This window comes from Cajanus cajan, chromosome 6 (assembly GCF_000230855.2).
Source record: "Cajanus cajan strain Asha chromosome 6, NIPB_CcT2T_4, whole genome shotgun sequence".
NCBI classification, from domain to species: domain Eukaryota; kingdom Viridiplantae; phylum Streptophyta; class Magnoliopsida; order Fabales; family Fabaceae; genus Cajanus; species Cajanus cajan.
The window spans coordinates 6,189,877-6,216,995 of record NC_138522.1 but is presented as its reverse complement, the minus strand read 5'-3'; the positions used below and the strand labels follow the sequence as shown (position 1 = coordinate 6,216,995).

At 34.8% G+C, this 27,119-nt stretch overlaps 1 protein-coding gene across 1 annotated transcript in view; it reads right to left on the bottom strand.

Moving 5' to 3' along the window:
- Positions 1 to 13,627, bottom strand: part of GSL8 (glucan synthase-like 8) — a 60,644-nt gene extending 47,017 nt beyond the window's left edge. Inside the window, exons 1-6 of the mRNA XM_020380177.3 lie at positions 13,116 to 13,627; positions 9,432 to 9,529; positions 9,134 to 9,297; positions 8,203 to 8,326; positions 7,773 to 7,883; positions 7,426 to 7,551 (exon numbers count right to left, since the gene is read on the bottom strand). Coding sequence (XP_020235766.1) covers positions 7,426 to 7,551; positions 7,773 to 7,883; positions 8,203 to 8,326; positions 9,134 to 9,297; positions 9,432 to 9,529; positions 13,116 to 13,323 — 831 coding nt within the window. The 5' untranslated portion in view covers positions 13,324 to 13,627. The remainder of the gene's footprint in view (positions 1 to 7,425; positions 7,552 to 7,772; positions 7,884 to 8,202; positions 8,327 to 9,133; positions 9,298 to 9,431; positions 9,530 to 13,115) is intronic.
- Between the last annotated feature and the right edge of the window lie 13,492 nt (positions 13,628 to 27,119).

Genomic DNA, 27,119 nt, shown 5'->3' with positions numbered 1-27,119 from the left:
TTAATTTGAATAATATATAAAAATTAATACACAAAATGAACCTAAAAAAAAAAAGAACTATTATATTTCTTATAATCTCTGTAATTTTAATTTTAATATAAATGTTAGAATAGCTTGTTTAGAAAGCTTCTTCTTATTTAAATATTTATTGTATTTTTCTTATTGGTCTTTTCTCCTAATGTAATTGCTTAGGCTTCTAGACTCTGTAGCCTTTTTCTTCTTGCAACCCTAATCACTCTTTATATAAGGAAAATATACAGATCAGTATGACTGATCCTTTTTGGCCAATCTGTTTAAATATTCAAGTTGGTATCAGAGCGGGGTCGATCTCGCTCTGCCGTCCGCCGCTGTTCGCCGCCGTCTACTGCCGTCCTGTTACTCCGGCGAACCTAGGGTTTGGTGCGCCTTGTCAAGCGCGACCTAACCCCATCAACTCCAGCATCGTCAGAGTCCCCAAGCGCTCTCACGCGTCATTTCTCTCTCCGGTTCTGTCAAGCACATACTATTCACGTGCCACTATCTGTTCGTCGGAACCTCCTCACTCTACCATCGTCTTGTTCGTCGGAGTCTACTGAGTCTATTTCTGGACTCAATTTTGTGATTTGACCACTATTTAAGGTGTGGGCCTGCATTTCTCTTCTTCTGTTCTTCTCTCTTAAAATACCTGTTGCACGACCCATCTTCTTATGGCATCTCCAGGCCCTATTTTGTCTATTTTTGGCACTCCGACCATAACCACAGAGAAACTTAATGGAAAAAATTATTTATCATGGGCTGCCTCTATGGAACTATGGTTCCTTGGTCAAGGGTACCACGATCACTTAGAAATGGAAAACGCTGAGGGTTCAGATGAAAGTCAGGCTAAATGGAAGAAGCTTGATTTTCAACTATGTGTTGTGTTGTGGTAGTCGGTTGAGCCCAATATTTTGGGGATCCTTAGAGCCTTCAAAACTTGTTGTTCTTTCTGGAAAAAGGCTCAAAATATTTATGCAAACGATATTCAGCGGTTATATGATGTTGCTCAGAAAATAGCATCCTTGAAACAAATTAATCATGAAATGACGTCTCACATTGTTGAAGCCCAAGCTGCTGTAGAAGAACTAAAAATGTTCCTGACAGATGATTCATTAGAGGGAATAAATAAGAAACTTGATAGGCTATATATGGTGCTGATCCTGAGAACATTGCACCCAGACTTCAATCATGTTCGTGACCAGATTCTGACCAGCCACGAGATTCCTTCAATGGACTGCCTAATAACTAGACTTCTTTGTGTCCCTACAGAAGTGAAGAATGAAAACTCTGGTGGAATTGTTGAAGCTTCTGCAATGGTTTCAAGTCAGGGTAGAGGTGGTCGTGGAAATCGAGGAGGAAGAGGTAGAAGTGGTCGTCCTCAATGCTCATACTGCAAGAGGATAGGTCATATCCAAGAGAATTGTTATTCTCTTCATGGTTTTCCAGAGAAGATAGCAAATCTGTCCAAGTCTAAGAAATTAGGAAAATCTGAGATGAAGGTTCCCCAAGATGACTATCAGGAATATCTTCAATGGAAATCTATGAATCAAGCTCAATCTTCCTCTACCACTATTGTTTCTACAGCTTGTATTTCTCATTCAACTGCAAATCAAAGTCCATGGATCATTGATTCAAGAGCCTCTGATCACATAACTGGTAATAATTCTATGTTTTCTTCCATGTCCCCACTTAAATCACCTCACCTTATTACCTTAGCAGATGGATCCAGAATTGCTCCTAAAGGAATCGGCCAAGTCTCTCTGTCTTCCTCATTAAATTTAAACTCTATTTTGTTTATCCCTAATTGTCCTTTCAACTTAATCTCTTTAAGCTAGTTAACCAAATCCTTAAATTGTTCAGTAACCTTTAATGCTGAATCTTTTGTTATTCAGGAATGTGGTACGGGTCAGAAGATTGGCGCAGGACATGAATCTGGAGGTCTCTACTATTTTGAAATGCAACCACCTGTATCTTTTGTTGTTGTTTTGTCACCCAAGCTTTTGCATGATCGTTTGGGTCACCCAAGTCTATCCATGTTGAAACTTTTGGTCCCTAGTCTTCAAAAATTAGCAGAGTTAGGTTGTGAATCATGTCAATTAGGCAAACATGTTAGGTCATCTTTTCCCAAGCAAACTGATAAAAGATGTAACTCGATTTTCACCAGCATTCATTCTGATATTTGGGGTCCAAGTCATGTAACATCTTTTGGTTTCAGATATTTTGTAACCTTTATTGATGAATTTTCTCGATGTACTTGGGTATATTTAATGAAAGATCGTTCTAAGCTTTTGTCTATTTTTATGTCCTTCTTCAATGAGATCAAAAACCAATTTGGGAGACTAATTAAAATTTTTCAAAGTGACAATGCAAAAGAATATTTCTCTTCTGAATTATCCTCTTTCCTATCCTCACAGGGTGTCTTGCATCAATCTACATGTCCACATACACCCCAACAAAATGGAATAGCAGAAAGGAAAAATAGGCACCTTGTAGAGACTGCACGCACCCAAATGCTCAATGCAAATGTTCCTGTACATCATTGGGGTGATGCAATTCTCACTTCTTGTTTTTTAATAAACAGGATGCCCTCTTCTTCTCTTGAAAATAAAATCCCTTACTCCATTATTTATCCAAAGGAACCCTTGTTTCATGTCTCACCTCGAGTCTTTGGGTGTACATGTTTTGTCCATAATGTCTCTCCTGGTTTGGATAAATTATCTGCTCGAGCAATTAAATGTGTTTTCTTAGGCTATTCTCGTCTTCAAAAAGGGTACAAATGTTATTCCCCAGCTACCCCCCTCCTCTTGTTACATATCACCGTCGACCACGACAAATTGGCCCGACATTACCTGAAGAGTCACCAGATTCTTGTCCTTCACCATCAGATGCCCTTACTGTGGATCCTAGTGAGGATAGCTCTGAATGGCCCATTGCTCTTCGAAAAGGTATTCGGTCTACTCGAAATCCTCATCCTATTTATAATTTTCTGAGTTATCATCGATTATCTCCCTTGTATTTCTCCTTTGTCACTTCTATATCTCCTCTAACTATTCCTAAAAATGTTCATGAGGCTCTTGGTCATCCTGGATGGAGAGAAGCCATGATTGCTGAAATGCAAGCTCTAGAGCATAGTGGTACATGGGAGCTAGTTCCCCTCCCTCCTGGGAAACGACCAGTTGGATGCAGATGGGTCTATGCTATTAAAGTTGGCCCTGATGGTACAGTTGATCGGCTCAAAGCCAGATTGGTGGCCAAGGGGTATACTCAAATTTATGGGCTCAACTATAGTGACACTTTCTCTCCTGTGGCCAAGCTTCCTACTGTTCGTCTCTTTCTTGTTATGGCAGCCATTCGTCATTGGCCTCTCCACCAATTAGACATTAAAAATGCCTTTCTTCATAGTGAGTTGGAGGAGGAGATTTACATGGAGCAACCTTCTGGATTTGTTGCTTAGGGGGAGTCTCGTTTAGTTTGTAAATTGAGAAGATCTCTTTATGACCTCAAACAATCTCCTCAAACTTGGTTTGGAAAATTTAGTCATGTTGTACAAGACTTTGGGCTTAAAAGAAGCAGACCACTCAGTTTTCTATTGTCATACTTCTCCTGGGAGATGTGTTTATTTAATTGTTTATGTGGATGACATAGTGATTACAGGAAACGATGTAGCTACAATTTCTCAATTGAAGAAACATTTGTTTAGCCATTTTCAGACCAAAGATCAGGAACATCTAAAATATTTTCTTGGTATTGAAGTTTCCCAATCAAAGGAAGGCATTGTGATCTCTCAAAGGAAGTATGCTTTGGACATTTTGGAGGAAACAAGCATGACTGATTGCAGACCCATTGATAGTCCTATGGATCCTAACCAAAAGTTAATGACTGATCAAGGTGAACCGTTCATAGATCCAGAAAGGTATAGGAGATTGGTTGGGAAACTCATTTATCTTACAATCACGAGACCTGATCTCTCTTTTGCAGTAGGGCTTGTTAGTCAGTTCATGCAGGCTCTTCATATTGATCATTGGAATGTTGTTCTGCGTATTCTTAGATATATCAAAAGGCTCCAGGACAAGGATTACTATATGAGGACAAAGGAGATAATCGAATTTCTGGATACTGTGATGTTGATTGGGCATGATGTCCTATAGATAGGCGCTCTACTACTGGATATTGTGTATTCCTTGGTGGAAATCTCATTTCTTGGAAGAGTAAGAAACAAAATGTTGTTGCTCAATCTAGTGTTGAAGCTGAATATCAAGCTATGGCCTTGATTACTTGTGAATTTATACGGATTAAGCAACTCATTCAAGAGTTAAGATTTTGTGAGGATCATCCAATGAAATTGTATTGTGATAATCAAGCCGCTCTTCACATTGCTTCCGATCCAGTATTTCACGAGAGAACCAAGCACATAGAGGTTGATTGTCATTTTGGGAGAGAGAAGTTGTTGTCCAAGGAAATCATTACTGAATTTGTCAATTCCAGTGAACAACTTGCAGATGTTATGACTAATTCATTAAGGGGGCCTCGAATTCAATTTTTATGTTCCAAGCTCGGTTCATATAATCTGTATGCACCAACTTGAGGGGGAGTGTTAGAATAGCTTGTTTAGAAAGCTTCTTCTTATTTAAATATTTATTGTATTTTTCTGATTGGTCTTTTCTCCTAATGTAATTGCTTAGGCTTCTAGACTCTGTAGCCTTTTTCTTCTTGTAACCCTAATCACTCTTTATATAAGGAAAATATACAGATCAATATGACTGATCCTTTTTGGCCAATCTGTTTCAATATTCAAGTATTTAATTATTATATTGTAAATTATTTAGTAATTATACTAATTAATTTATAATTTTAATATTTATAAAAACTAGAGTGTAAAAATATATTCTTAATTCTGATACACACAAATATGTGTGTGTGAAGTGCGGGGTGGATTTGGGGTTTTCATTTGCAAACCTAAACCCGTCCCTATTTCTACAAAGCTGGGAAAACCTGAACTTGACTTCAGTCAAAGTGTATTTTTCCTTGTCAAGGACTAATTGGGGTCAGACAAGTACTTGTGGGATCAGATTTGATTGGCATGCCTAGTTTGAACAAATATTTTTTCCCCTAAACCCAACCCAGCTCCAATTCATTATTAGGTAACATTTGTTTCAACGTATATTAATACATTCTAAGAAATAATATTTAAAGTACTATTACATATGGTTAGATTTTAATATTCCTGAGATTATGTTCCAAAATTAATGTTAAAAAGTGGGAATGAAAAAGGAAGCATAGTTGGGTAAGAAACTAACTTCCAAGGGCAATGCAACATTCCACATATCACCATAGGAATAAAATTCAAGCTAAACACAGAAAAATACTAGTATTGAAAATCTAACAACACCCATGAATTTTTTTTTAAGCTTGTAACAAGCATGGGAATCTCACTTCCCAAATTCACTTTCACGAGAATGACTAGAAAAACCTTGAAATAACCACACTCTTAGTATCTTAAATAATTTTTAACACTAGATTCATAATTAATTTTGTTTCAAATTTTAGATCTTATATCCAAATATCTAAACAATAGAATTAGAAATGAATTTAATTATATGCCCCCAATTATTTGCATAACAACAAACATAAAATCTATATTTCTGAACTGATCCAATTCTGAGAGAATTGGAACTGAAATTAAAATTCTAAAGTATAATGAAATTTTTCGTCCAAACATAAACTACAACACTTTGCAACAAAATCAGGTATGCACTATAAATTTGAATGAATGAAAGAGCAGGAAAACCAGAAGAATAGATGGAAAAAGACCTTGTATTATCCAATCTAGATTTGTTGGAATTCAAAACGCAATAAAAGGAAATAACAGAATAGAAAGAGGAAATAAAATGACTAAGCACATGTTTGGTTTAGCTTTTTCAAGAAAAACAATCATTTACTTTTCAAAAGTTTTCTGAAAAATTGGAAAAAAAAATAAAGAACTATTTCTTCAAAATAAACTAAACAAACACACATTAAGCCTATGTTTCGTGGAGGAGATTTAATAGGGAGGGAGATGGATTAGAGTGGATTTGAAAACAACATTTGTGTTTGACAGAGGATATTTAAGGAGAATTGTGAGGAATTAGAAGTGGGTCCCACATCATTTTTTATACCCTATCCATTGAGGGGATTCTTGTGGATTTTGAAAAAATGTGTAAAATTACATAAAACAAAAAATATTAATTCTAATTATATTATAAAATGAGGGTAAAATAGTAATTGTAAATACCAAATTCACTTTATTTCTCACTTAATTCCACTCTACCAAACAACTACAACTTTCATTCTATTTCACTCAATTTCTTACCTAATTCCTATCAAATCAATTCTCACCTATTCTCTCTTATTCTCTTCTATTCCTTCTTCTCCCCCAAACAAAGCCTAAATGCAGCATTGAGCACCCATCCTAAGGAGATTCTACCCCAAAACTCAAATCACACTTCGAACTTTTTCTGTTCCCTTCTCCATTCCTGCACAGTCTTTATAAAGCCTTCGCCCAACGATTTTGCCTTTTAGTGTCTTTTATAAAGAAAAGGCACTTATTCAATTACAAAAAATTTATAATACTTCAATGTTATTTTTAGGGGGAGAAACATTTTAATGTGTTTCTTAGAAGCTAAGAACAGTATAGCATAAGTTACTTTCTTTTAAGCTTAAACAAATTGGACCTCATGAGTCAAATTATTCCCATAATATTGGTCTGCCATTAAATCTTCATCAGTCCCCATGTAATCTCACCAGATAGTTTCATTATATTGGTCAACCATTATATCAGTTTCCATGTAACAGATGGATCCTTCATTTCCCTTTTTGTGCCTCCTATGCTTTAATTTTGCAGGACAAGTATGAGTTATGGTTATGGGCCTAACAAAATACTTTTCAACACAAGCATGGCACTATTACCCTTTAATAACACTAGAGTAGCCACTAAAAAAGCAGGTACATAAATAAATATATTTATGCATTTTCCTCTTATTAAATATAAATATTGAATGTAAATCAGCTTTGAATTTTAAAACATGCAAAATAATTTTACCAAGAAAAACAGTGTTTAACAGTGAGAACAGAAATATAACTGCGAGAGATTAACTTCATCAGTGAGATTGAGAGGAGCATTTGGAATTATTGTAACAAGTGGATGTCATAGGTTTAGTGTTACAAAATGCCCTCCTTTGTTAATTGGTAATAGTAAATGTTGGCATATTGTTAATGTTAATATTGGGAACCACCTTTTTATATCGGTAACAAAATTTTAAGAAGATGATGAATCCAGCAGGACTCATCGAAGAGATGTGTCAGATACCACACAAAAACCAAGACACGCAGCAATGAAATGGAAAATTAAAATTTCCAGCAATCATTACAAACCTGAAAACCGAACACAAATTCCAAAAGATCAAACATATCTGCATCCCTTTGTCCAGATACTTTAAATCCAGCAGGAAGTCTAGGGAACTGATCAGTATATCTAATTGCAGATATTGCCGCTTTAACCTGATATTAAGAACCAAACCACAGTTATAGAATTAGAAACTACTACAAAGAGTACATGAATTCCAGAATAATATTACATAAATCATGCAGATAAACCATAAATGGGTGTATCAATGTCCATAACTCCATCTAGTGATTGACAATAATGGAAGCAGATCAAATGCGAGTCCCTTAGGAATGAGAGAGAAGATACTACAAGACTTCTGAAGGGCTCAACTTACTTCTGGGAAAATTCTGATAGGATTGGTTAGTGACGGTGCTTCCAAAGGAATAATATTGTATGGTGTCAGCTCTCCAGAAAATGTCACACTTGACTTTTTCATTTTTCGCAACTAATAAAACATGAAAGACAAATATCACGAGTTATTTGAAATTGCAATCAGTTACTTAAAATAAGTTCTTTAAGAAGTTTGTCATGTTCAAATAGAATTTTATGAGAAACAAAAGACAACAGGCAGTCAAAATATTTCTATATCCCTTCATTAGATGTCAACTAGTAATCCAAAAAGAATGAAAACTAGTGACTCACAAACTTAAAAACCATCAAATTAATGACCAATAATAAAATAAATAGTTTTAAAAAAAATAAAGCTTTTAATGCATAATAAGTTAATTTGCTTTACGATAGACATCTTAATATAAAAGGAGTACCTCCTCCATTATGAGCCCTCCAACTCCACTGGGATCAGCATCCTTGCTAAGTGCCTCCAGAACTTCCACTAAAGCACGTAATGTGGCAATTATCTTTTTCATTTCTGACGATCTAAGTTTCAACCTAGAAGCAAAAAAAAAAAAAAAAACAATTCACACATTATACCAGGGCAAGACAAAGTCTAGGTAAAATAAACTAAGGTTTTTAATCAACAAAAATGAAAAGGTAAATAAGAAAGCCTTTCAGCATATTTTAAGAATCTGTTTAATTAGAGAGGAGAGTGGTCCTCCAATAACAATTTCACTACCATACAAATTGTGTATAATGCATATGCATGAATGACTTAAGGAAAGTAAATGGACAGTCTATCTGCCTGTTTTAGAAGTTCCACATAACTATTAACTTATTATTTTGCATATCAACAAATTATTTTATTTTTCACCATCGTCAACAATATGACTTCTAAGCCATGGAACATTTCTATTACATTTTAATAACCTATCCCAGGGAATATATATATATATAAATATATATATATATATATGTGTGTGTGTGTGTGTGTGTGTGTGCGCGCGTGCGCGCGAGTGCGCAAGGCTTCTGACCTCTAACCAGCTTTAGCAAATGAGGCAAAAAAAGTATTTCAAAAAAACTAACTAAAGGGTAACAACAAGCATAGGCTTTCACATTTAGTTTCCTTTAGAATAATTTTGAGTCAAATAAATAGACCAAGCCTTGAATTCTCATTGACATACCAAAATTCCTATAAAACAAGATGATTTTTCCATGGAGCAAAATAATTTCAGGCCATACAGGCAAAAAGGCATCAAGCTTTATCACAGCAAAAAGAAGAAATAACCTTCATCAATCTTACCAAAGAAATAAATTTCATATTTGTAGGTTTAATTAAAAATAATTATGAGTTGGACATACTCTCCCAGTGTGGAGCTAAAAGTTCCAGATTCTTGCAATCTCTGTTCTTCTCGTTGAATGTCATCCACTCTATGACGTTGCTTGTAGTGTTGATAAAACTTCCACAGGTTTTCAATGTCGCGATTGCGATCAATCCGTACCCCATCCTTCTTAGCAAGTTTTTGCTAGCATAATGAAAATCATAAGCAAGTCAGCTGATAAGCCCTTTAAATTCACTAGGAAAAGATGGGAGGATCAAATGACCAAAAAGGTTTTCTGTTCAATGAATCTCTCAAAATTCGCCAATCACTACCAATACCTTGATTACAGACATTAAACCAGTCTTGAACTGTAGAACTCCCCTACCATCACTGTTGGGATCAAGATTTTGAGCCATACTATATGCCTGCTCGCACACTGAAATAAAAAGTAAAAGGTCTTACTGATGGATATCACGCTATCAACTGATTCAAGCGCGACACATTACATATAATATATTACCATGCAATGAATTGTGATATCTTGAAATTTCACAGGGCAAAGACATGAACATTGAGATAAGCTTAAATAGTATACCTAAATTTTTACCCAGAATGAGAGGAAAAAAAATTTAAGCATATTGAAACTTGAAAGCATAAAGGACATGACCTAAAAGAATGTAATAGAATAACTGTGCCACATATACAGATCATAATATGATGGAGCACTTAACCAAAATTTATATTAGAGCAAGTGAAATTATATTTTCTACCTGGGCTGAAAGAACTGATGAATGCAAAGTCAAATTAGCAAATTACGACAAAAAAAGAACTCAGTTAACCAACCCCCTCGTCCAAAACAAAAAACAACAGGGAATCAATACAGTATGTATATGAGTAAAACCCTCTTTTACTCTCTTACTCTGAAAAATACACACATTATCAATTTAGTCCCTCAAAGATCAAATTCCCAACAATTTCATCCCTCTGTGGCTCCATCCATTTTAATCTACCAACAATGAAAGAATGTTAACGCGGCATCATGATATTCAAATTTTAAACACTGGATTCATATATTGACTAGTGCATTAGAGTACAATATCTGAATATCAGAGTGAAAATTCTTAATTCATTACTCTAGTTTATTAAAGATTATTGATGAAAGCAACAAATAGCTGGTTGATAAAATGGGTATTGCTATAGGATACTGGCATCGAGAATGTTCCTTGAGGATTGCCAGCAACACTCTCTACTGTTGGCTGGAATTTGTTGAAAATCACAAATTATGGTAGATCCACTTCTCATTTAATAAGTCTCTCTCCTGATTAACAAGTGGGACTACCAAAAATTTGTGATTACCAATAAATTTCAACCAACAGTTGAGAGCAAGTTAGAAAGAAAGTGTTAGATAAAGTGTTGCTACTTGCTAGCACTCCCCATGTTCCTTTCACCACAAGTTTACCCCCATTTGATGTACATTTACATGATGTTTCATAATTCATATAGCTTCTGGGATAATGTTCTTACTTTTGTTATTTGATTAACCAAAAATGTCTTCATCTTTAGTCATAGGATCAACCTCCCCTTTCCATCTTGTTTCCTAGTACTCTGCCATTCTACATCTCATATTTTAGTATGACATTGTTTTGCTTATAATCTCACTCTAGGTAAGATAAAGCTCACTACCAAAGTTTTCAAGTCTTTTCAGCAATACTCCCATCTTCAAAAGGTTACCACTTTTGTTCTCATTTTTTGGTCATCATGTCTACTAAAGTAACTTCTCCTTTTCAATCATAACTATTCATCTACTTTACACCTTCAGACATTTCTCAGGCAAGCATTGTTCTCTCTTTCCTATTTTAAGCCCCTCTATTGATTCCAAAACTCGTAGTTTTATTCCTGTCTCTAGTCCTCCTTAGCCTTTTTTAAGTTCCAACACCAATCACAACTCCCCATCCATGTTAACCAAGTTCAAAATTTGTTCCGATTGACTCAGTGCTCACTATAGTCTACAACATTGGACAATTTTCCCATTGATCCTCAAAAATGTAAATGATCTACTATAACCCTACATCCTCTTTATGCTTTTTAGTTATAGACGCCGCATCACCTTCATAGCACCATGCTTTTCTCTTGACTTTGTCATTTTTTTTTCCATTTATATAACCATCGGTGAAGCTTTTCACCATCTAGGCTGGTGCCAAGTGAAGAAATATGTGACGGGTTTGGTTTCCAAGACTACTAAAAAATCCACCATTAGATGCTAGTGGTTGATTCACATGAACATCCAATGGATGGCTTAGCAACTAAGGGATACATACAAATCTTTGGCCTTGATTACAATCTCTCAGGTTGCTAATGTCATATCAATTCATCTTTTCTTTCCATGGCTATAATTTAAAGCTGGCCTCTTCATCACATTGACATATTAAAATGTCTTCTTTTTACACGGTATTAACATCAGGTAACTACTCATGTAATTATGACTGTACCTAACAAGTAACTGGCATACGTACATCATAGATTTATTAGACACACAATTTAGCATATTCTCTGATTTCAAGTACATAATAGTCTAGGTCTTTACTCTTCACAAAACAGAGACGAGAGACAAGATACGGAATACGGACAAAGTGCTAAAATGAGAAAAGATGAGCCCATAATAAGCCATTACACTGCCAAAAAAAAAAAAAAGAGGAAAAATAAAGACAACTATAAAGCATAGTTGTCAATAGCAGCAAATAGCATAGCTATAGCAATGAGGTAGAGTAGAGTGTTCCCTAGCCTCTAACGATACTGCAGTGTCTCAGTTTATTGGTGCAGCTGTCACTGCCACTATCAAGGAGCAGAATACTGGGTGAAATCAGAGGTGGAGCAGGCACAAAACTAAGATTTGAAGTAAATCCCCAAAAATTCCCTTATTTGGTGATTGTTAATGGGGGTATTTTGGGGGGATTTTAGACGTGCATCAGCCTCAAAAAGTTATTTCTTCTTCCCAGTCTCCTGCGTGTGCAACCCAACCTCTGTTTCCAGCAACCCATTTCATTTTCCAGCAACCTACTTCTGTTTTCCTCCTTCTCTTCCACTCCTGCGGGTTGGAACCCACTTTCCTTCTTCTTTCTCTTCTACCACTGTTCTCTCCTATCAATTTTCTTTATATCTTTTTTTCCACTACCCAGCAGCTGTATTTTGTTTCTTTTTTTCCTGAATCTTTGCCATCCTCTTTTGCTACCAACTTGTATGTTTTGTTTAAGTACTAGTTTTTACTATGAAATATGAATAATGCATTTTGAGTATTTTAACAACTTTTGAGCAGTTATATATATAATATTAAATCTAAAGAACATATGGAAAAAAATGTAAAATCTCGCCATGTGTTTACAAAGTAGACTAACAAAGCCTATTCGTTGTATAACTGAGCTTAGCCTGATCAATAATTGCCAAGAAAGATTCCCAATTGATGTTGAATATCCAATAACCAAGCAAAAAAGCTCAAACGTAACAAAACTAAGATTCAGGCACTTCAGTTTGTTTACTACAACGTTCCCACTTCTAGCAGAGCAAATTCTCACTACGTGCGTATCAGGCTCTCAGTAATAGCACCCTCCGGCCATTTCAGTTAATAGTATCCCCTTGCCCTTCCATTTTCAAATCCACTCAAGTTATCTAACACACTGAATCATAGCCATGCTCACTTTTGCACTAAATGCAACCATCACCACCTCCAATTACCCCACCTTCGTCTCAGCGTGACTCAATCTTCAACATATATTCCATTTCAGTCACCACTAATTCAAATTCCATAACAAACAAGGTTTCCTCAATTACACCGGTCCTATAAATTCCCCAACTAAAAAAAACATCAAACAAACTTAACTTCTAGAAGAGACTCACTCCCCTTCCACATGAAACTAACTTCAAGCCACACCATAATGCACACACAACACACACACAAACCGGATCTCATATTATCGAAAAGTGAAACTCGCAAGGTGATTCCGATTGAGCGAAAGTTGAAGACTTACGGATCCTAGCGACGTTAGGGTCCTCCGACTGAATCTCATCGGCGGCCTGCAAAATCAAATCAATGTTGGTGGTTTGAGCGAGGGACGGCGGAACCGCGCCGGCGATTCCGCTGGGGACTCTGGTGTGGCCTTGGCCTGCATTCCTCTGCTGCTCCCTCTTCAGCGCCGCTCGAACCAGCTTCTCCCAGTTCTCGCGAGCCCTAACCATGGCGGCTTCGCTCGCGTCGCGCGCTCTCTCGAACTCGATCGATCACTGTGTGTGCGCTTTTGCGTTTGCGATAACGAGGGTTTAGAAATTGTATTGCCAAGGTTTTGTTCTAACGAGTACTTAACCAGTAAGGTTCCGTTTAATCCTGGTTTAAGAACAGACGCGGATCGAGGGCAATGGCAACGTGGGAACTGCGTAATTGGCTTTTCCGTTCCTTTTTCTCCTTTACTTTTTCTTTCACTCTTTCGCTTGTCCCTTTCTTGTTTTGAAATTTTGGGGAGTGAATTCGACAGGATATACTCCAACGCGTTTTTTTTTTTTATTCCCACTTTTTCTTATGGGGTCTCTTATAACCAAAATCAAATGATTATTTCTGAAATATCTCAATCCTGGCGTTCAATTAAATTAAGGTTTAAGTTATTCCAAGTTCCATAAAAGAAAGAAAAACTAAGAGTAACTTATACTAAAATAAATTTTTTTTTACTCACTTTATAAGACATTTACGTATAAGGAACTATTTTACTTGCTTTGCTTATGCCACCACCAGTTGCTTCTTCACAATACCTAACCTCGCTACCACTCATTCTAACAAAACTTTAACAAAAGTATATTATATAAAATAGAATATTGAGTTTATTTTGAGTAGTAATTGTTCTGTTGAGTATTTGGAAGTCTCACTGGACACCCAACTACGTCTCTCAACCCACATAATAAACTCAAGTTTCCTATCATGTGGCTAGAGGCACCTGTGTCTATGATCCACTCACTATGTTTACCTGTCATTTTGTCACTTGTGGTTCCTTTGTGATTGTTCAACAAATCCTTTAGAGTTTGCCATTGCTCAGAACTCAGTCCACTTAATGCATTTACATTAGTCCCATTGGTTTCTCCATTCACTTGCATTGCATTTGCTCGAAAACCTCCATTTTTTCCTCCAATCAAATTTCCTGAATTATCGTTTGCATGCAAGTCATATGGTGAAGGTATCTTTTTCACCAATTTGGCCTTCTTCTCGATCTCAGCTTTATCCATGAGGAGAGTTTTGTCACACGTTCTCACTGAGACTTTGTACGCTCTGATACCATAACAAAGTTATGGAAAAAGAATCGTTTGTCTCATTCTATTGATCAATAGGTAATTATATACAAGTATATGACAACTACAGATCTTAAACTACATGCTAAATTATCTCCCTCATATCCTTGATATGATTTGGCATTATTCTGCAATAGAGGAGAATTAAAACGGACAAATTGCACGCCAAATTAAAACAGACAAAATGTACGCCAAATTAATTATTCCAATTGATAAAATAATCCGAAGAATTGTGCATGAGAGCATAACCCGTATAGCATATCCCATATTACAACTCCCAATAATAAGTGATATACCTCTCAATATGTCAAGTAGTATTAAAGATTATTGTATCCTCACAAATGCAGAGATGACTACCAAACAAATGCAATGTCTGTTTAAGTTTCAACAATGTATAACTATATACATTAACAAAACAAAGACATATAAAGCCTTTTTTTAATGACCCAGTTTTTCGGTTAATCTTTTGTTGGGTTTTACTAGTTTTTCGGTTTTTAACCAATTTTTCAATTTTGGACCAAGTTTTCTCAATGTTGATTCTATGGTTTATTTAAATTAAACATTAGAGAAATTCATCATCTATTTTTATATGTTATAGTCCGATTTGATATTAAAAAATAGCCCTAGACTTGTCTCCGTATCTTATCACATAACTCCACATTCTTCTTGAAAATATCTTTCTCTTTGTTAGGAGTCAAGACCTTAGTAACATTCATGACTTGATTTTACAAATTTATTATATTATCCTTCAAATGCTTATGGATCTCAAGCAAACAATCTAGGATTTTTTTTATATTAATTATTTTAGACATTTTAAATTGGTTGTGGAATCAATGTTATTCTTGTTAATGTTAAAGAAGGAATATTGTTACATTAGTTATCGTGTATAACTAATGTAGAGAGTGATTTATTTTTAAATCTAGAGAAAGACAATATATCAACTATGGATTCCAAATACATTAATTATCAGGTGACATTGAGATGTGTTGATACTTCCTTTCTACAATGCCATTCTGCTTCGGGGTTTCAACACAGTTGGTTTGATGGATAATTCCTTTCTCTTGAAAGAAATTATTCATCAAAAGCTCAGCTCCATTATCACTCCTTACAATCTTAACTTTGGTGTCAAATTGCCTTTCAACATTGGAAATGAAATTAGTTATATGTTTTCTTGTTTCAACCTTGTTACTCATCAAATTAATCCAAGTGTAACGTGTAAAATATCCACTATGGTTAAGAAAAATCAATGCCCGTGCATAAAAGTCATAGAACAGGGTCCCCATATATCAATGTGAATCAGTTCAAAAGCATATGATGTTTTAGAAATGCTTAAAGGAAAAGAAAGCCTTTTTTTGTTTGGAATAATGACACTTACTACAAATATAGTTTTTATTTATAGTGATGTATGGATACTGCTTCATCATAGATGCAAGTCGTTCGCAAGATGGGTGATCTAAACTAAAGTGCCATAAATCTATGGGAATAGTACTAGAATTAGGATGGGCAATAGCAGAACATGAATGACGATTGGTAATAGGTCTGGCAGCCAAGGTGTAAAGTCCATTGCTCATATCAACTATACCAATCTTCCTCAAGGTGTGTGGATCGTGTATAATGCATGAACCAAGGAGGAATATCAATTTACAGTGGAGAGATGAAATGAGCTTAGAAATGGAAATCAAGTTGAAACTAAAACTTGGTATATGCAAAACATTAGAAAGAACAAATTGATCACTGAAATTAATTATACCTGAATGGGTGGCATGAACAAGTTGACCATTAGGAAGCTTAACAATAATGGGTTTTATGGCATGAACAAGTCTAACAATCCCAACTTGGAAACAAATCGGAGAAAAGGAGCAGAAGCCAAAGACTTGGTGAAACCATCAACAATCTGAGCAGAACCAGGTATTGGAAGCAATCGCATGAGGCCTTCTTTTGTCTTTTCACGCACAATATGACAATCAATGTCTAAATGCTTAGTGCGTTCATGAAATATGGGATTAGCGGCAATGTGCAAAGCACTTTTGTTGTCACAATAAAGAACAGAAGGACGAGCATTGAAGATGGAGATCATTGAGCAAGTACTGAAGCCATTGCAATTCACATGTAGCAGATGCTAAGGCACGATATTCCGCCTCTGAAGAGGATTTAACAACTGTGGCCTGTTTCTTAGCACGCCAACAAATCAGAGATTGACCAAGAAAGAAACAATAACCAGAAATAGAGCGTCTAGAATCAGGACAACTTCCCCAGTCTGCATCACTAAAGCCTAAAAGCTGAAGATCAGAAGAACGAGGAAAAAACAAACCACGTCCAGGTGCACCTTTCAAGTAACGAAGCACTCTGATTGCAACTTGATAATGACAAGCTTTAGGACAAGCCATGAACTGACTAAGTTGTTGAGTAGCAAATGCAATATCAGGGCGTGTGGTAGTTAAGTACAACAAACGACCTACAAGACGCCTGTAGCCTGCAGCATCATCATGAAAGGGACCAGTATCCTGATGTAATCGAAAGTGATGATCAGAAGGAGTTTGAGCAGGCTTACAGTGAAACATACCTGTATCTTCTAATAATCGCAGACAATATTGTCTTTGGCACAAAGAAATCCCTTTAGAGGAATGAGCTACTTCTATGCCAAGAAATTTTTTTAAAAGACCCAGATTTTTAATCCCAAAGTGAGAATTAAGTATCTGTTTCAAATGATCAATCCGAGATAAGGAATTGCCAACAAGGACAATGTCATCCACATAAACCAGCAAAGCCAAAAAAGAGTCGGGAGTGGAATGTGTGAATAATGTGTGATCTCCTTGTGCTTGCACAAAACCCAAACAAAGCAATAGTTTGGACAATCTTTCATACCATTTTCGGGAAGCCTGCTTAAGTCCATACAAGGACTTACGTAACTTGCATACTTTGGAAGGATCATTCACAGGAACACCTAAGGGAACTTGCATATACACTTCCTCTTGCAAATCTCCATGCAAAAACGCGTTATTGACATCTAGTTGATGTACAAATCACTTTTTAATAGATGCTACTGCCAATAACACTTTAACTGTAGTAAGCTTTGCCACAGGAGAAAATGTGTCAAAATAATCTAGTCCCTCAATTTGATTATATCCCTTGGCAACCAATCGAGCCTTATAACGTTCCAAACTACCATCTGCCTTGAGTTTTACTTTATATACCCACTTACTACCTATAGCACGTGCACCTGGAGGTAAATCTACAATAGACCAAGTTTTGTTGTTTTCTAAGGCTTGTAACTCCTTATTCATAGCTTCTATCCAGTGTGGATGTTGAGAGGCTTCAGCATAGGACGTAGGTTCTTTATGTTGAGTGACTGCAAGACTAAAAATTTTGTGGCTTTTGGAAAGATTTTCATAAGAAACAAACTTCTGAATAGGATGCTTGATGGCTTGATTACATTGATAATCATCCAAGTACTTTGGCTTGTGAACTGTTCTGGTAGATTTTCTTGTAGGAAGAATGGAAGCTTCTAAAACAGAATCTTGTGTTGGAGGTTCTGTTTGGACTTGGGATGGAGAAGATGAATTATCATTATAAAATTCAGGGATATCTAAATTAACTGCACTAGGATTAGATGGAATGAAGGTAGCAACATCATCAAATACTGTATCAGGTAAACGAAAATAATTCCACTTCTGTGAGTTAGTACTCTCATAAGGAAATACTTGCTCATGAAAGGATACATGCCTGGATATTACAATACTACCAGCGTGCAAATCATAGGCTATAAAACCCTTAACTCCTGTTTTATATCCTAGAAAAACACTCTTTCGGGCTCTAAGATCAAACTTCTTCCTGTGTGCAGTGTGTGTAGCAATGTAGCATAAGCAACCAAATGTTTTCACCAGATTATAATCAGCAGTTTGGTTAAACATCAATTCATAAGGAGTCTTGTTGCCAATAATAGGTGTAGGTACACGGTTGATAATAAAAACTGCATAGCTAACTGCATAACTCCAAAATTTCTTTGGTAATTTATATTGAATAAGAAGAGCTCTTGCCACTGCCAATATATGTTGATGCTTCCTCTAAACTCTTCCATTTTGTTGAGGAGTTTCTACACAACTAAGTTGATGAATAATTCCTTTTGATGCAAAGAATGAATTCATGCCAAACTCTACTCCATTATCAGTTCTAACAATTATGATTTTCTTGTCAAATTGTCTCTCAACCATGTTCACAAATCTTTCAACTTGAAACTGCACCTGTGACTTACTTTTTAATAAGACTACCCATGTAAATCTGCTGAAATCATCTAGGATAGTAAGAAAATACTGTTAATTATGTATAGATGGTACTGAAAAGGGTCCCCATATGTCAATGTGAACCAAGTCAAAGATACAAGTGGCTCTACTTATACTAATAGGAAAAGAAATATGTTTTTGTTTAGCATAGTGACAGATATCACATATATCTTCTTTATTCTGACTATGTATACTAGGTACTATTCTTTTTAGCCCTTCTATTCTAGATGAAGAAACATGACCAAGTCTAAAGTGCCAAAGTGCTTCTTCTGGAATAGATGCAACTATAGCTGCTATAGCCTTGCTTTCATGTATGCCTTTCTTCATCTTCAAATAGAAGAGACCATTCACCAATTCACCCGAACCAATCATCTTCAAATTTGAGTCCTAGATGAAACACTTTTTATTAGCTAATCTGAATTCATATTTTGTTGTATCCATAAGCTTAGACAATGAAATCAGATTGTAGCTAAAATCTGGTAGATATAAAACTTCATCAAGTGTTAATGTGTCAGAGATGTGAACTGTGCCAGTGTATTCAACCATTACTATGGATCCATTAGGTAAATTGACTTGTATAGGTGCAATTTTTCTACGCATAGAGAATAAATCAAGGGAACAACATATGTGATCAGTAGCTCCAAAATCCAGGATCCATAGTACTTCATTGCTGCATTTTGAAAACATCAAAAGTTTACCTGACTCAGCAGACTCAGATAAAGCAGAAATTGAAACTGTTTTAAACTGATTTGCAACATGAATCCCTTGAGACTGAGAATTATGTAAGAGTGCCAATAAGCTCTTGTATTCTTCTTTAGTGAAAGTAGGCACCTCATCTTTTCCTGTACCAGTAGCATCAGTAATCTCATCTTCTGATTCATTTTGATTACCATCTTGACTTACAACATTAGCTGAAGAGTTGGTTTTAAATCTGAGATTGGGAGGTAAACCATGTTTTTGATAACAAACTTCTATAGTGTGACCATGCTTCTTACAATGAGTACAGTATCTTTCATTGTAAGACTTGCTAGATCCAGAATAAGAACCTTTTCCTCTTCTTGAGTTAGAATAATTCACAAGCACTTGGTTATCATTTTCTGGTTCTAAACCATATTGTCTTTCATGTTGAACAACCATTGAGAAAGCCTTATTCAGAGAAGGCAAATTATCCTTTAAAAGAATTTGTGACTTCAATGCATTATAATCATCATTCAGGCCTTGTAAGAAACGGATAACATAATCTTCATCTCTATAGCTTTTAATGTCACGCAAAGCAGGACAAGCACACTTAGTTCGACAAGGACAATAAGGAACAGGTATATAATTCTCTAATTCCTCCCAAAGAGTTTTCAAATGTGTAAAATACTCAATGACAGAGAAGTTACCTTGCTTATGACTGAATATCTCATACTGTAACTCAGAGATGCGCACCAAATCACTCTGAGCAAAACGTTCTCGCAAGTCTTTCCAAACATCACTTGCATACTCCATGTAATCAATACTATCAGCAATAGTTGGGGAAACTGAACTAAGAATCCACGAGTTGACAAGATTATTGCATCGCTCCCAAGCTCCATAGAGAGGATCAAAACGATCTGGAACTAGATTACTTCCATCAACAAAACGAAACTTATTTTTCGTAATCAAATTCCGACGCATAGCACGTGCCCAAATGTGGTAGTTACTCAGACCAATCAATAGTTTAGCAACCAGACTAGCAGAAGGATTTTCATTGGGATGAATGAAATACTCACTAAGTCGATTATTGGGATCTGACAGATCTGCACCTTGTGAAGAACTTGCATTTTGTGAAGAACTTGCATTATTGTTTCTCACCATGACAGCGCAGCGAAACTCTTAGAAAGGAGCTCTTGATACCATATTAAACATCAAGAAGAAATGAATGAAGAAGAATATTTCACATTACGCACATAGAAATGAATATGTGAATTTATACAAAAAGGAAAATGCATCACACAGAAATACACGTGTGAATAACAGAAATTGGACCACCCATCTGACTATTATTACATGGACACTAGAGGCCCAGCCCATATACACCACACTTAACAGAATCGTAATAGCAATTTTTGGCTTGTGTTTTAAAACTGGGAGGGAAGCCATGCTTTCTGTAGCATGAGTCAATTGTATGCCCACTTCTTCTATAATGAGAGTAGGTCTTACTCCCTTTTCCAAATGAAGATTTGTTTCTCTTAGAATAAGGGAAACCATGTTTTCTAAAGCATGCATTCTCACTATGCCAACCTTCCCATAGAAAGTGCATGATGTAGCATTAACATCACCAAAAAGCTTTTCCCCTACAGTTGTCGCTCCTATTGAACCACGTAAGAGAATATCTTAGTGATTTGAGGAAGAGGCTCCATGAGCAATATATGTGATTGTACGTTGTTGTATTGATCGTTTAAGCCATAAAGGAACTGCATGGCTTGGTCTTCAATTCTTTGTTGAGCAATATTGGGAAGCACATAGCAGGAACATTTGTTCGAACACTTGCATGTCAATTCGGGTCTATATTTGTCCAACTTGACCCATATTATACGAGGCTTAGTGAAGTATTCAGTGATTGAAAGATCTCCTTGCTTGCTAGATGAAGCTTAATGTTGTAGTTCAGAAACACAAAGAAGGTCACCTTGTGCATATCATGACTTCAAATGGCACCCTATATCCTCAGCTTTGTTCATCAATACAATGCTTTGTCAGATGGAAAGAGAAACGGAGTTAACGATCCATGATGCAACCATGTTATTGCATATTCTCCAAGCACTATGATACCTATCATCACTAGCTAGTTTTGGAGCACTTTCGTCAATGAACTCCAGTTTGTTTTTGGCACTAAGGGTTGTTTCCATGGACTTGCTCCATGTATGGTAATTATTAAGTTCGAGAACACGGGAAATAATAGGAGTAGCAAGGTTCTCACTAGGATGAAGATACAAATAATAGGAGGAGTTGCATGGGCTGTATGAAGAAGAATCTACCCATTATCATCACGAAGCTTGCTTGATGTATACGTATTTGAACTGTAAGAAGGTATGAAATAAAAATGAAAAAATGAAGTTAATAATGACAAAAATGATGTACTTAATGGTGGCGAGGGAAAGAATTGAAGAACAATGAGATGAAAATTAAGGGCAAGACACGGAAAACAATAAAATAAGGAACAAACATGAAGTAAAAAAAAAAATAAAAAAAAAATGAAAATTGCGTACTTGATAGATGTCATATGATATCGTGGACATAGCTGGAGACCATGGATGATGATGAAATTGCAGGAAAATCTAGTCAAAGTTGTTGGAAGCGTTAACAAGTTGCTAGAGAAAGTTCACAAAGGTTTGAAGAAAAATAAATGACAGCACTTGAGAGTCAAATAAGGTTCTAAGATGGTTTAAATGATTTTTTTTACATCAATGATAGATTAAACTAATGCAAAATATGTCTCATTTTACACTTGCTAAACCTATAATTTATCATTATAAGAAATTGTACCTGTCTGAAGGGTACACTAGTAATCTTCTCGTATTCTAAAGGCCGAATGAGAATTCTAAGCAAATATTCCGGTAAAGGGGAGAGTACCTGCAAAAGGCACTCCGACGCTCAAGTCAAGACAAGCACGAATATCGATAGTAATTAATGAACAGTGACGTTATCTCAAGATGTGAACTATTTATACTGACATTAATGGGCCCTGTCCTCAATGAGCCTTGTACTAGGATTACCAAATTAGGTAATACGCCGTTAATTAGTACGTATGCATGATTATCGCCTAATCAACGATTAAGGATGATTACGTTGTCTATAAACTACTCTCTTTAGATCCTTTCGGCTATCAGGAATGCCGAACGAGTATCGGGAACCAGAACACCGAGATGAGCCGAGGTAACCCATCTTGTGCAAACTAGATATGGGTAATCTTTGCTATCAGCTGTGCCGACATGATGTGGTCATCTCGGCCATCGGTCATGCCGACTTGATGTGGGTTGTCGCGCCTATCAATCGTGCCGACTTGAACCATGGGGACAAACGGGTGGGGTGTGTACCATTCGACCATATGTGCCAAATGGTGTGCCGAAGGGTATGGCTGAATGGCCTAATCTGTACAGAAATATTATATATAATGACATACAAAAAATATCATCATAAATATAATATATAAAGATATATAAATCTATTTGACATATATCTACATATAATTTAATACTAATTTTGAATAAAATTTAACAATTATAGGAATATATTTACTAATATATATAAAAAAATATTGTAAGTAAAAATACTTTTTAAATGTCAATATATTATGTTATTATACTGTGTATGTCATTACAAGATTTTTTTTAATTTTTAATTTTTTTATAGTGTATATAACATTCTAGATCAATTCTTTTATAGCCAATGTGAAAAAAATGTCAAAAATTTTAATTATACCAACGTATCTTTCATTTTTTTTTATCACATCGGTTATTTAATAGTTGATGATGTAAAATATAATTTTATAGCCAATGTAAAAAAATGTCAATATATTTTGAATGAATGAGCGGAGTTTCTACTTATTTCCTTCCTTTTCTGCAGAAACCAACGGAGAACAAAAGGTTAAAAAGAAATATTAATTAGCATTCTTAATAATTTAGAATCATTCGATTGTCGTACTAACTACCTCAATTAAGAACTTATTTAAATATAAGTTTGAAATGTTCTTGAGAATTTCTCTTAAAAAAAATATTTTTGAATAAATTTTTTTTAAACTTGTATTTAAATAGGTCCAACACCAATATTACATTGAGAATAAATTACTATTTGCTGCCAAGAGTTCATTTAAGAGAACACATATGGACTTACACTCAAAGATATCTTTCCGTTGATGAAGCTCCTGAAGAAGACTGATGTAGTAGGAATGAGGCTTGTTTCAACTTCTAATTGCTCGTGCTACTGTGGCTTGTCGTAACAAATCAAATCACATAGTGACCATTTTTTCAGTAAGAACCATATGTATCGAAGGCAATCTTGTCTGAATTATATAAGAGTATCATGAATGATTAAGGTTTCTCTATTTGTATACTGAGGACATGGCCACCATACGTACGGTGAGCTAAACAAGAGAAGCACTCTTTGATGAACGAAAGCAATGGATGAATATGTGATTTGATTTGTCACAACAAGCCAAAACACTTGCAATTATAAGTTGCACCATTCCTTCTACTGCCTCCTTCAGTACTATAGCAAGATATCTTCAAGTTGAAGTCCATACGTGTCTCTGAAATGGAACCAAAGCCATTCACGCTTGATCCACTCCTTTAAGTGCTACTATACAAATTGCTCATGTGAGGGTGCAAATAAGGTTCTATTTATAAGATGAGGGTCCAAGTTGAATCACGTATTACGCGGTTATGAATACATAGTAAGTAACCCATTGCCGACAAATGGAGATGAATTGAGGTGAAATATTATTACTATAGCCTATAGCTGATTTTCATTAACGAACTCTCCTTGAAGCTTCACTGTCTTTTCCTTGAAGATTCTCAACAACATTCAGGTTCCAAGTGATGGTGACAAATACAGCAACGGTGGTAATTTCTTGTGGTGAAACGTACTAGGTCTTGCTTCTTTGACTCAGGAATCATGCTTGGTATGGGACCAAAATTTTGGCTTAATATAGTTATGTATATAGGTCATTCGTTCCTCTCCTAGCTGGAGTTTGGATTTATATATTTGATGCCACAATATGATGACGTTGGACCGGAATTGATCCACTATGTTGTGTGATTTTGCAAATATGTGGTCATATATATGTGCCAACAATGAGAAACTTGATTATTTTTTAGGTACTATTGTTTTGTCGTGACAGATAAAAATGGGAAATAAACTGACAAAGCTTTGGAGGTGAGATTCAAATCCTCACCCCGACATCTTAAGCCTTGTAAAACAACTACTAAATCAATTTCATTCTTAATATATATATATATATGAAAGTTATGTTATATATGTAAGTTAAAAGAGGGACCAACTACTACTAAATATATAAAACCATAATAATTTAACTAAACTAATTAAAAATAATAATTCATAATAATTATGAACTGAAATTAAAAAAATATTATTATAAAAAACTAATTTTATTATTATTAAAATAATTTTTGTAAACAACTTTTTAACAACATTTTAACAATGTATATATATATATATAGATAATTTAATATGTAATTTTTTTAAATTTAAATATATTTTTTAGCCTTTTAAATTTAAGATTAATTTAATTTTAGTCCCTCAAATTTAAAATTATTATTTAATTCTTGTAATTTTCAAAACAACTTAACAAATTGTCACCAGATAAATCATGAAAAGCTTTTCAAATTAAGCTTGATATTCAGAAATTGACCCATACCCACAAAGTTTATAAAGTTTTTGTTGGTGATTTTCATGTGATGAGGGCCCAAAGTGGAGTTCTAGGGCTCTTGCAAAGGAAGGCCAGTCAACGAGGTGTTGATTTTGATACATCCATTTGTACCAACCGAGAACTTCTCCCTTCATATAAAATGTTGTGATGTTCAAAGGAAAGTGATCTAATAAATAAGCTGTTCGGATTGGAATAGTCGATCTAAAGGATCAGTCCCTTAAAAGGTTGTAAGTTGTAGTTTAAGTGAGTGTATGGAGGGGATGTTTATCTGTATGGTTTTAAATTGGGTTGTGATCGTAATTGTTGTTATTACGATTGCAGTTATTATGAGTATTGCGATATGGATTCTCGGTGTAAAATTATTAATTATTTGTATTAAATATAAAAAAATTATAATTATTAATATATATTTTATTTTTTAGGATTTATACATTTTTATTTTTTTTTTAATAAAAATATTTATATATTAATATATTATTATAAATTTGTCATTTATGGATGTATTGCAGATACAACACTATTACATTATAAAATATATGATTTACGGTCTCATAATTGCGATCCGATGTTGCAAATGATACCGCAACGCAACTGCAATATTGCAACTACAATACGTGATACAATCCGTAATTTTAAACACTGGTCTGTATGAAAAGGGTAAGATAGGGGTGGTTGATGTGAGATGGTGGGACATGCATACTAGGTGGAGTGATGGGGATTTGCAATATGGGAAAAGGGGTAGCATCTTTGGTGGAAGTATTTGGGGTAAAACTAAAAGCCATACCAAAGGGATAACATCTTAAGTAGCATTTGCAATTATATTTGGCCTCAAAAGCTAAAGAGCCCATTTAGGAAAATAACAAAAGGGTCCAACAATAAGTCTGTAATTTAGACATAGTCTTTTAAACAATATGGATCAGATGATAAACCTTTGGGCCTATCAGTATATATCCATCAAATTTGTATATGCTAAAAATATATTACTAAAAAAAAAATTATAAAATATAATACATAAATATATAAAAAGAGAGGCGTTGAAATGCATTTTAAAATTTTATTATATATATTTAATAGGACTTGATTTCAAATAAGAGGATAGCTCATGAATTGAGATCAATTAGCGAATATAGTAAAATCAAAAGCACATAATTAATTATCTTTGTCTGTGTGGAAACTTGTCTTACCTATAACAGTTATAATAATTCGACTGAAATTAGTCCCTGACGTAATAGAATGAAAAATATTTGTGGCAGAATAAAAAATAAAAAAAGATCACTTAATTAATTATGATACTTAATAGGTAAAAATGTAATTAAGTGAAAGATATATCTTCATAGGCCAATACTTTAGTAGAAGTCAAAGTTGCTGGGTGGAGGAAGAAACAAAAAAGTGAATTCTGTGACCGCTTAAGTTTACTTGTGCATGTAAACTATAATTGAACAGTAAGGATGCTAATTTTTGCATGCATCTATGGGTTCTCTTTGACTCCCTCAATTTATTTATAAAAAGATTTGTGTTACGAATTAAGATAAGTACGTCTTAACAAATTAAAATAAACACATATGTAAACAAAAAAAATTAAAATAAAACACATTATTAAAGTGAAAAAGAAATTTTGAGTGTAATATTACTTATGTTTTGGGAGCATAATCCTTACCGGGACCCTATGTAAATATTGATGCAATGATGCTCAACAACCAAGGTCACTGGGGGAACCGGCATCCTTATTTCTATGTTTAGTTTGAATGAAAATAGGAGGAACAAAAATAGGTAAAATAAATAAAAATAAAATTATTAATCATTTAGTTGAAGAGGAAAAAATGAAACAAAGATATTTTTAAATGAATAGTTTATTTCTTCAGTTTAATTTTTATATATTATTTATGTGAGTAAATAATTTTAGAAAAAATAACTAATTAGAAATTACACTAGATATAATATTTAAAGTAATAATGATTACAAAAGTTAATATTTTTTTTAATTATATGATTAGTTATGATACCATAATATAA